A 12,316-nucleotide genomic window follows, 5' to 3' on the forward strand; every position below is an offset into this window, starting at 1 on the left:
ATTTGATAATTAAACGTTATATCCGTTGCATCTTGTTCGCCTGCTATATTGATAGAACGTTTCAAGAGAAGTATGGTTGTTAGCTTTATTTTGAAAATATTTTACTATGTTTCTAGTGAAGGTTTTGCAGCGTTGCATGATTAAATTCAAAATAATACGAAAATGCAAGACCATTGCTTGCTTCTCTTTGGTGTTCTTTAAAAGACAATGGATGAAGAAAACAAATAGAATAATACACATTAATATATTTCAAAAAATCAACAATTACAGAATATAAATAAGACAGAGACATTAGGTATATAAACTAATCTCCGACGGGAACATCAATATCTTGACTTTGTATGGCCATTTTATCACGACCATTTCTGTCATTTGTTGGTGGGACATTTTGTAACAAATCTTTGCCTAGGCAGCCACTTCCCGAGCATGTATTGCTTTCTACTTGGGTTCTTTGGTCTTCAATAATGTGGTCTTCACTGGCGTCTGTTTGTGTCCATCTCTCCACAAAAGCCGAATTCGTCTCGTCCAAGATCTTACTTCCTTCTGATACGCAATTGTTTATTTGAATTAGAGTTTGCCTGAAAAAAAATTAACAACTATCAATAATAAATAATATGGAATTTACAGCAAAAAAGGCACTTTGCGTCATCATTCTATAAAAGTGAATAAAACAAAAAAAGGTTAAGATATTTATAAGTAGTTTTCTAATTATTAGTTTACTAGTTTAAACTACATATATTTTTCTTCGTACAGTTGACTGTATGCATGTTATATTTCACTCAAATAATTAATATCGAACTTGTGGGAAAAATGGGATATTAATGATCTTGGATTGCATATTTTGACATAAATGTTTATTAAAATACAATACGCATGAATCTTATTGCCACAGCTGCTTCGAAAACTATCTCTTACAAGTTCCAATAAGTTTACTCTGAAAAGAAATCAATTTAATTTTTAGATGAAATCATGAATTTTTGCACAATAATTATAATTTCTTTTTCGATGAACCCGACATATTCAATCATAATTATAACTCATTATTACTCACTTTTCCATTGAATCCAGATCTACCCTGTTTTTGTTTCCTTTCACACGCCAACAAAACCAGACGATCGCACATCCAAACGACACTATTAAAACAAGCAACAGTGACCACTTTAATGATAAATAATTTCTTTTAGCAATTTCGATTTCCAGTAACCTGGTCTTTTTTGTGCACAATTTCATGTCTGCAAAAAGAAATTTACAGTACAATATAAGACTTTAGTAATATTGTTAGCTGCGTATGTTATTTCTAAATTGATTACATATATCTCTTTAAACAGGATAGCTGTTTTTAATATATATACATGTATTTTACTTTATTATTGTGTACAATATGTAAGTGGTTTAATATCGTTATTTGTTGTTAATGTTGAATCCATAACTTTAATCATTCTATACCCCTTTCATGCTGCTGCGACTGGTTCTGTGGAAGGTTTTCCTCTGCTCTCTCTTCCGTCAAAATTGCTGTGAAATTGTTTTGCATATCTTCCTTTTCCTCTGAACACAGATGACGCATTTTTGCTCTTTCTTCATCCAAACTCTTTGCTATAACATCAATATCAAAATCTTAAATGTTTGCAACGAAAATGAAAACGAAATATAAGATAAGTCATCTTTTATTTCATTATGAAACACTCTTGAAATTCTATGTAACTGATTTTCTGTATTGAATAACTGTATAAATTTATTGTTTTCACGTTAAAAACAATATGTTTAAAATATACCTTCTATAGCATGCAATAAACTGTTTGATAAACGACAATTTAAATCCGTTTAAATTTAAGATAAGAGAAAATAAAAAACTCAAAATTATGTAACATTTACACTTTTGTACTTGATTTTTGCAAAGTACTTACCAGTGCAATAGAGGTTGCAACCTTGAAGCTGGTCTTTTGTTCCGCATAACTTTGAAACATATTCCTGGTCACAAGGCAGACAATAATATTCTCCGTCCGGGTTAAAACATGCAGTGTAGCCCCATCGATAACAAGTCAGATTTAATGGACCACACAGAAATCTTTCAGCTGGTAGATCAAGTGATTGACAATTTACTGAAGAAAAACTGATAATCACCAAAAAAGTATTACGCATGATGATTTTAAGATAAAACATTCTTCAACGGCGGAATCAATGGTTTGTCAGTCCAATCTTGTTATCTGTGTTCAATCTGGAAAAGAAGTTGTATCACTCGTAAAAACAATTTAATTTAGGATAACCATAGAGCAGTATCAATGACAAAATTGTGAAAATTGTTTAAACCGTTAAACCGTCATCCGAATTTAACGAAATGTGTATAATGAAAATTAAATCAAACATGACTAAATGATAGTTTAATAAACAAAACTATTTATACTTTTCCTTTTTCTCACCTTAAAACGTTCATCCCTTATTTGGTCAGTTTGTGTTGTTTTCTTTTCAATTCTAAATATTTCTTTGCACAGCCATATTAGATTAAATTTCTTTAATTGCTCTCCTTAACTCAAATTTGCAGCTCACACTTTTCTCCAGTGAAATCATAAATCCGATAAATAGTACATTTATTTAGACATACAGTACAAAACAAATCATCAGGTGCACGGGAAAACCCATTGGATTTACCAATAAAAAAAACTAGGCAATTGCGCGAAACATTCATATATCTAATTTGTAAATTAAGTTACAAAACATGTAAAACATGTTTATCTGCAAAAAATAAAATAATTTTATTTCCATAATTGTTTATAGATTCGTCAGATAAGAATGTACCTTTTAAAATACATGGAGTAGTCAATTTTATAAACATTATCCTGTTCAACAAACCTGCGTAAAAAGAAATTTAGGTCAAAGGATTTTCCAATGAACTTTTCCAAATAACATTATAATGTGTAATATAATAATGAAGATAAAACCATAATCAAATTTAAAGTTTTGTGATTTAACTAACTGTCGCACATGTATTTTATTAATCTATTATGCATTTACCCAAAATAAGTTATCAAAAGTTCGTTGCACCCATTAGTTGTTAATTCTGGGTCACAACAATATAAGATTATAACATCTTAATAAACTGAGATATATTTTAAAAAAGATCTGTTTTTTTTTTTGTTTTTTTTTTTTTTTTGTTATTTAGACAGGTCTCTTTGGCCGAAAAAGATACTGATTTTTATATAATATAAACTCACGTTCCTTTCGGGCTGTTAGCGGCGCTATTACATTGATCACGCCAAATAAGTAAAGCTACCCAGATATGCTTTTTATTTTCATTTTCTTAGACTTTCCAAAAGTAAAAGTTTTTTTCTATAAAATATAAATTAGGAATGACTGTTTAAAATACCGTTATTATATACACATAAATGACATTCATGAATATTATATTAAAAAGGTTAATCTTTAATTTTCATTTTCTATGTTAAATGCACGCTTTAACCTCGATGATAACTAAATCAGTTTTACGTCTATTATGAAATAACCTCTAATTTAGTTTGTTTAGATATCACTGACCCAATAAAAGTCGGAAAGTCCATATGAAATTCAGGAAGTGAAGCGCGTATTAACTTAATCAAATCGGAACACTACCTAAACGTCTTTAAACTACTCGATTGTAACTACATGTTACATGATGAAGTAATCGCCAAATTCTCATAAATACATGTAGGTATGTTATTAATATACATGTAAAAACAATTAACTGTCTCGAGATAGTACATGTGTAGTTTAATCAATGGTAAATATGGGCAATTATCCGGGATATGAGGCGAAGAAGCCTTGATCATTGGGTTTATGTTAGAGTTTGCAGAGTTTTTTTTTTTGTTTTTTTTTTTTGTTTGTTTGTTTTGTGTTTTAAGTTTTTTTGTTAGTTTTTTTAGGCTTGTGTCAACATTGAAATGTAAATATCGATATAAGTTTATAGACATGCGCAAGTTTGCACACGCTTTTTACATGTGTTTATTCAAAATAATACTTGGTAAATAACCTTACCTTTTCACCAAGTTCATCTATATTTTAATTTTAGATGGTGCGTTTACATATCCGTAATTACCGGAATATTCTACACAGTTTTGACATGCTTTATATGGACAGAACAAAGCGATAAGTACGGGTTTTCCGATACAATTTTTTCATAAATGCATGACGCTCAGCCCATTAAGCAACGATCAAAAACGAAAATATTTGATTTTTTGAGTAACACTCTTCTGATACAGATTATTAAAAGACACCCAAATTCCCGATGGACGAAATACCAGAATGTGTCAGACTTCTATTACAATAATAATTTACCCATAGCCTCACATTATAAGAAATGTCAATTAATGCTACCGTAAAATTACGAACAGAACAGAACAGAGTTTATTTCATAACTTGTACACACATAGGTACATCGTTATTACAAACATTTTAAAATATAATTATAGGTCACATATTTTACAATTACACATAAAGAAAAAACAAATCAATACAATACTGAGCAATACTGAGCAATGGGATATTTAATACATACAATGTGATACATTACATACACTGACAAAACTCCATTAATCAATTATATATCCATTTCTTAAAATTACTTCTGTAAATGAATAATGAAGAGTACTAAATTTAAGCGGAGAACAAACAATAACTTCGCTTTTAATCGAATTAGTTTGATAAATTATTTATATAATAATATACTGAAAAAACATCAAGGTATATATATAATCAAAACTGCATCATAATACTATTGAAGATTTCTGAAGTAATCATTTCGTTTGATGTTTGCCTTTTTTAAATAATAACATAAGTTTGTAAGTACTTTATGACTTTTAGATTGTAGTAGTTCTATAAATTTGGCCATACTAGGCCTTATGTAAAAATATCGCTTAATATATTGACTACGTAGATTTTCATAAGCACTGCATTTTAAAACAAAATGATATTCGTCTTCGAGTTCGTTTGTATCACAGAATTGACAAGTTCTTTCGTGGCGTTCTACACAGCCTCGACCATACCTTCCGGACTCAATTCTAAGTCTGTGGGAGGACACTCGAAGGCGTGTAAAACGCTTCTTAAAGATTTACAATTAATCTTATCTAAATATAATTCATAACAGAACTGATCTTTTACATATGAATATAGATGACTGAGCACACCATTACTAGATACATCTGCACGCCATTTTTGTAACTAAAAAGTCTTTGTTTAAAAACAGGTAAGAACTGTTTTAACAATACACTATCGGGAAAATTCCATATTTCGGCAAAACCAAGTACCGCAAGCAGTTTTTTAATTTTACATGGCAAGTTATTTGTGCCATTTTCACATTTGTCACGGGCATTTTCGTAAATGCATTTTAATATAATGTTATCCGTATTCAGTAATTTAAACCAATACTTTATTATATGTGTGTACCTAATGATAAATAACGGATACCTCCCTAATTCCCCGTAGACCGATACGTAACTTGTACTTAATTTAACGCCCAAAATCGTTTTACAGTATTTGAGATGTACACGTTCTAACTCTTTGGACTTAGTGAAGCCCCAAACCGGGCAGGCATAGTTTAAGATAGATCCCACAAAAGCATCAAACAATTGAAGCGATATCGAAGGGCTAAGTTCATATTGTTTTATTTTATTTAGCAGTATATTTGAGGCTTTTAAGGCCTTTCCGACTATGTACTGGTTATTTAATACGAATGAGCCGGTATAATTAAACACCACCCCTAGGTAGTTGAAGTCATTAACTATTTCTAGAGGCACATTATTGAAATGCCAGCGCTCATTACATTTAGCCCACCCCTACGACTATCTTGGTCTTAGATGTGTTGACTTGTAGGCCCCAGTACTGGCAGTACTCGTATTATTTGTCTAAACTGGCCTGCAAATCTTCAACAGAATGGCCTATAATTGCCATATCATCGGCGAATAGCAGTATGATAAGGCACATATCATAAATAGATAAACCTGATTTAATGGATCCTTGCAGGAAAAGTACCAAGTCTTCAAGAAAAAGGGCAAACATGACTGGCGAATTATTTAGGCCTTGCCTCAATCCAATGGAAATATTGAAAAAGTCAGAATAGGAATCAGAATGTTTAACACAAGACTTAACTATATTATACATAGACTTAAACTTTTTTAAAAGTTTTCCATCCAACCCAAGATGATACAATTTAAACCACAGTGCCTGTCGATAAACTGTGCATTACGTATTCATGCTAAAGATGTAAAGATGTTTAGGAGCTTGAAATACCCGACACATTAAATGATCTTGTTGTATAGGTTGACAGATTAAATTTTTGCAAAATGTCCAAAATATGATTACACCTCACCCCTACCGCCTCCCCCTCCCCTCACACACACTGAAACGAAATATTTTGATGATCATACTGTTTTAAAATGGAAATATCCAAACACTTCATTTTCTTAATTACGATTTATTTCAATATTATCTTTGTTGAGATAAAAAAATACCTTCCAGACGCTTGCACAGTTTATGAATATACGAGTACATGTGTGAACTGCACTGCGCACAGATATACTACGTAGTAGCTATTTAACTATCGTATACATGTATAGACAAAACGTTCGGTTAAAAGATTTTTCTAGAATAAATCGTAAAATAAGTTAAATAATTGTTTTGTAAGTAACATAAACATGACCAAAGTGTTTCATCTATAGAAGTTTTTTTTAAAAATCCTATCCAAACGTATTCCACTTAAACAATATAATTACAATACAGCAGAAGTGATACATCGCTTTGACAAATAAAATAGTTAAAAAGTCGACAGGCAACTAAAATTAGATATAAGGCATACTTTAAAATTACGAATCTCTTAATCTGTTGTTTTTATGTTATGTCAGTTGTTATGAACTTGTTATCTAAAAGTTGGAAGCTTTTCAATAACGATTAGATTAAGAGGCTTATTATTTGCAATGCACGGATACAGTCTAAAATGCTAGGCATACACGTTCGCATTTTCAAAAGTAGTTTTCAAAAAGAATACATTACACGTCTGGACTTTAGGCAACAAAAGTCCTCCATATAATAATAGCTAGTCGGTAAATCACCGAACACATTATCACATGTTGTGCAACTGTAAATTCGAAAGAAGGAATTCAAGAATATTAATTCATCTTTTACCCATAAAAAAGCTAAATCACCCATTAAAATATTGAATCCCGTTTAATCTTAACTGAAATATATTTCGATCCTGCACAGTTCAAACAAACTAGTACTATATCTTCTATAGAAAAGGATTCGTTCTATTAGATAAAATGCAACGACACAATTCAGTGATAAATATGCAAATTATTTTTTTGAGAGTGACCAGCCACATGCCGCATATGCAATGCAGTTCCTGAATATAGCTCTTGGGAGAGCTATATGTTGCCCTTTTTTCTTCAACAACTTACTTGCAAGATACAAAAGTGATGCCAAACCCAAAAAGTATTTGAGCTTGAGTCATGAACTACATAAATGTTGGTCAGCATATGAAATTGTGCACCTGGGGTTTGAATGTGAGTTAATATGAATCTGCTATCGTGTAGCTTTGGAGTGATGAAACTTTACAAGATTGTTGGTTAGCATGTGTTGTTGAGTTTCGACTGTTTGGGAAAAAATTGGAAACATTGGATGTCGTTTTTATGCCCAAACCACTGAGGGGTAAGGGAGTCATGTTAAATGTCCTCTGTCTGTGAATATGTCACACTATCATGATATACGTCAGTAAACAGTGAAGTGTGGGGGCATCCGTGTCTGATGGACATATATTTCTAGTTATAACTATATTACGTATTCTGTAGATCAATGTTATTTTCCAGTAACATTATTTCATAGAAACTGAAGCGTGCACTGAAAAGAGTAACGTAAATAAAATATAAACATTATTTTATCTTGATTCTTTTTTTTTCCGTAGTTTAACAATGTCGATATCTATATTTTGACAACGTTTTTTAGCTCACCTGTCATAAAAGTGACAGGGTGAGCTTTTGTGATCACTTTTCGTCAGGCGTCCGTCCGTCGTCCGTCCGTCCGTAAACTTTTGCATCAAATGACATCTCCTCATAAACCACTAAGCCAATTTCATCCAAACTTCACAGGAATATTTCTTTGGTGGTCACCTTTAAAAATTGTTCAAAGAATTTAATTCCATGCAGAACTCTGGTTGCCATGGCAACCGAAAGAAAAAACTTTAGATATCTTCTTTTAAAAAACCCAAAGAGTTAGAGCTGAGATATTTGGCATGAAACATCTTCTAGTAAGTGTCTACCAAGTTTGTTCAAATAAAAGCCCTTTGGTCAAAATTGGCCCTGCCCCAGGGGGTCATTGATTTTCCCTATATACATATAGTAAAAACTTAAAAATTCTTCTATTAAAGAACCCATGGAGCTAGAGCTAAGATATTTAGCATGAAACATCATCTAGTGAGTGTCTACCAAATTTGTTCAAATGAAAGCTCTAGGGTCAAAATCGGCCCCGCCCCAGGGGGTCATTGAATTTCCCTATATGTATATAGTAAAAACTTAAAAAATAGTCTCTTAAAAAACTCATAGGGCTAGAGCTAAGATATCTAGCATGAAATATCTTCTAATATGTGTCTACCAAGTTTGTTCAAATAAAATCCCTGGGGTCAAAATTGGCCCTGCCTTAGGGGGTCATTGATTTTCCCTATATGCATATAGTAAAAACTTAAAAAGTCTTCTTTTAAAGAACCCATAGAGCTAGAGCTAAGATATTTAGCATGAAACATCTTCGAATAAGTGTCTATCAAGTTTGTTCAAATAAAAGCCCTGGGGTTAAAATTGGCCCCGCCCCAGGGGGATCATTGATTTTCCCTATATGCATATAGTAAAAACTTAAAAAGTCTTCTTTTAAAGAACCCAAAGAGCTAGAGCTAAGATATTTAGCATTAAACATGTGCTAATGGGTGTCTACAAAGTTTGTTCAAGTAAAAGCCCTGGGGTCAAAATTGGCCCGGCCCCGGTGGTCATTGATTTTCCTTATATGTGTATAGAAAAAACTTAAAAAGTATTCTTTGAAAAAACCCAAAGAGCTAGAGTTTAGATATCAAGCATGAAACATCTTCTAGTGAGTGTCTACAATGTTTGTTTAAATAAAAGCCCTGGGATCAAATTGGCCCCGCCCTTGGGGTCATTGATTTTCCTAATATGTGTATGGCAAAAACTTAAAAATCTTCTCTGAAAAAACCCAAATAGCTAGAGTTTAGATATTGAGCATGAAACATCTTTTTGTGGGTGTCTACCAAGTTTGTTCAAATAAAAGCCATTGGGTTAAAATTGGCCCTGTCAAAGGGGGGGGGGGTCATTGTTTTTCATTATATGTGTGTAGTAAAAACTTAACATCATGAAACATCTTCTAATTAGTGTCTTCCAAGTCTGTTTAATTATGAGCCCTGGGGTTTAAACTAGCCCCGCTCTGGGGGCCTAAATACAAGTGAGCGACCTCAGGGCCATCATGGACCTCTTGTTTATCACAATTTATATTTATGGCGGTGCTATTTTTGTTACAGATTCTAAGTAAGTTTGAGTTATGCAATGATTTGTTATCGTGACACCAATCCAGAGACAGAATGACTTACAGAAACAAATATGTTGATGATATTAAAAGGCAAGCAAGTTATATTAAATAATAAGAAAAAATTCTTAAAATAATTAGCGATATACATTTAAAAATAAACAATTGCTTAAAATGTTTTATGAGTGTAGAAACATTTTACTTGGCTAAAATTATTTAACTAGTATATTTTAATATAAGCAGTTGTTTTGCAATAACAAAACCATGTGGCTTTATTTATTTGTCATTTGTTTATTCATTAGTGTGTGTGCATACTTTGTTGGTTTAAAGTCAAACCGACAGAACGAAGGTCATATGGCGACGTTCCTGCATTACTGACGAAGGGAGTCCTCATGTGCTGCTTGCGTATTATTTCAGATTGGAGCCGTTGCATGATCGAATCCAATTAAGCTAATGGTATCCGAATCAATAGAGGTGTGGGCAAGTGCCATAGCAAGATAAAGACGTTCCAGGTATAACAACGAACAAATTGTCTAGCAATAATAAAAGGCATTTTAAAACATTAGTATGACTAAATTAATTTTCAAGGGAAAAATATATAACAGAGTAAAAGAAACAAAACGCCTATGCATCGTACAAGAAAAGACTTTTATTTGTGCTGAATAAAAAACCGTTTACATTTATTACTGTTTGAAATAACAACAGTTTTCTTTCAAATTGCATATATATTACAAATGATTGACATACGAAAATATGTTAACTGCCTTATAAGCACTTGCAGCAGACGAAAATTAATCATTATCTTCAAAATAGTAAGAAACCTTGTACCACATCTTGCTTGGTGGTTTTTTCGTTTGTAAATGTTTGTTGTTGTTGCTTTTGTAGTTATAATCAGACTTCGTGCAAACATGTGATTGGTATTATTTTAACTTCGATACCCCTCTAGTGAGTAAATAAATCTGCAAGAAATCAACCTTAACAAAAAGATATATCCATATTTCAAGAAATGTAAAGTATTTATGATGAAACTTTGAATGTATTATACAAAATGTGATAACGTTACCTTATGTTATTAACAGAGTAAGATACTTGTCTGTATATGTAATAAATTTGAAAATAGTAACTTAAAGCTTTGTCGAATCATTTACCTTCTTCATCTGATATAAACAAAATCAGGAGTAAATAAGAACAATGTTTACGTTTTCATTCAAAGATAAATTTATAAGCCATGATACTTGATAATAATAACAAATCTTTTGATTTCCTATCCCGTTTCAATATTTTATGTTAAAACTGCTTTACACGAACTTGATTGTTTGACAGTTGTTACAATATTGATACAAGAATATATTTAGTTGAGGCAGTACATTTGTTCAACAGTGAACGTTGTAGTTGAGTTTTTATGATAAAACCAAAACATAAAAATAACAATAAGTTATAACAATTTTATATCACTAGGATGTGCATCAATTATCACAGCAGTTAACAGAAACATTAATTCATAAAGCAGCATGCTTTAATTAAAACAAATAACAAACAATATTTCAGTTTTAAACAATTAGGGTAACAAATTTGTCTTTTTCAGGCTGCTTTGATAATTGCGAGCAGATTTCCAGAGATGAACTTCATTTAGATACAATATTGATCTTCGATTGGTGCAGTGATGATCTTCAATTGGTGCAGTGATGATCTATAATTATTACAGTGATGATCTTTAATTCATTCCTCAGTTCATGCAGTGATAGGATTAAAACAAATTACAGTATACAATCTTATCAGACAGAATACTGTTGGTATTATACATGTAGTAAAAATATTGGAGAGATCATTCAAAAGACGAACTATCTAATCGAGCAAGCCCAACATTAGTTTCGAACAGATTCTTATTTTTGAATATAATTTATATTTAATCACGAAGAAAATTTAAGCATAAAGAATATAAAATGTTGATTTTCACCCCAAAAAGTTTTTAACACACATAGTCATATATGTTAGAATGAAACAGTTCTTTCAAAAAATTTATATCACATTTATAAAAACAATCAGAAAATCGATCCGTGAAAGCAACTATCTTTTTGGTTTTAATCTTATAAAAAAGGAAAATGGAATGATTATAATTTTGATGTCAATATATTCGCGATCAAACAGGCTATGGTTTTCCTGTATCTTCATCCTGATCGTCAGTTAGTCTGTATTTGTCACTTGACTGAAATGAAAATAAATTTTTAGATAAACAAAATATATATACAAAATGCAGTTCCCACCCCCTCGATATATCTTTTTATTACATACTTAATGAATGATGAAATAAAATGCGTATTTTCATTTTTGTCTCATATTTTCAGTGTAAGCATTTATTGTCACTGCAGTGAAACATATTTTCTGTAATTTTACTGTTTTCTTGCTGGACTACTTTCTACTATATTCTGCCAATACTTATTGTATTAGAAATACAGGATTTAGTTTCATCAAGCATGTGATATGAGCATAATCATATTTCACCCGTTGCTCATATGGCACTCATGGAATATTAAGTTTCATACCACTCGTTGAAGTTTATAGAAAAACTTGAATATCCTTTATATGAGCATAATTATAACAATTTGGAATAAATGCAAGTACTTTTTTTTGTTTAAGAAAAAAAATAATATCATGAATACGGAATGCGAGTTTCGGCTTAGCCGAAAGGTTAACGCATCAGACTAGTTATCGAAAGATTGCATGTCGCGTGAGTTCAAAAACCATCAGGGGCAAGCCGTTGTTTCCTTGAAACATT

The 12,316-nt window shown here is 31.5% G+C and overlaps 1 protein-coding gene across 1 annotated transcript; it reads right to left on the reverse strand.

The window, feature by feature from the left end:
• Positions 1–228: 228 nt before the first annotated feature.
• LOC132747626 (uncharacterized) lies at positions 229–2,574 on the reverse strand. The gene is made up of 5 exons (XM_060737061.1): positions 2,418–2,574; positions 1,905–2,215; positions 1,447–1,593; positions 1,052–1,232; positions 229–578 (listed from the first exon to the last, which is right to left on the reverse strand). The coding sequence occupies exons 2-5, from the start codon at positions 2,158–2,160 to the stop codon at positions 305–307; spliced, it is 858 nt and encodes a 285-aa protein (XP_060593044.1). The 5' UTR covers positions 2,161–2,215; positions 2,418–2,574; the 3' UTR covers positions 229–304.
• Between the last annotated feature and the right edge of the window lie 9,742 nt (positions 2,575–12,316).

Source organism: Ruditapes philippinarum, unplaced genomic scaffold (assembly GCF_026571515.1).
Source record: "Ruditapes philippinarum isolate M1 unplaced genomic scaffold, ASM2657151v2 ctg4505_1_1_1_1, whole genome shotgun sequence".
Lineage (NCBI taxonomy): Eukaryota > Metazoa > Mollusca > Bivalvia > Venerida > Veneridae > Ruditapes > Ruditapes philippinarum.

Bases quoted from the DNA above. Each gene is read 5' to 3' on its own strand.
- LOC132747626 (XM_060737061.1), bottom strand. From the start codon at position 2,160: ATGTTTTATCTTAAAATCATCATGCGTAATACTTTTTTGGTGATTATC. The intron at 1,594-1,904 runs GTAAGTACTTTG...TTGATGTTATAG, and splicing joins TTGCAACCTCTATTGCACTG to CAAAGAGTTTGGATGAAGAA. The intron at 579-1,051 runs GTGAGTAATAAT...ATTTTTTTTCAG, and splicing joins GATCTGGATTCAATGGAAAA to GCAAACTCTAATTCAAATAA.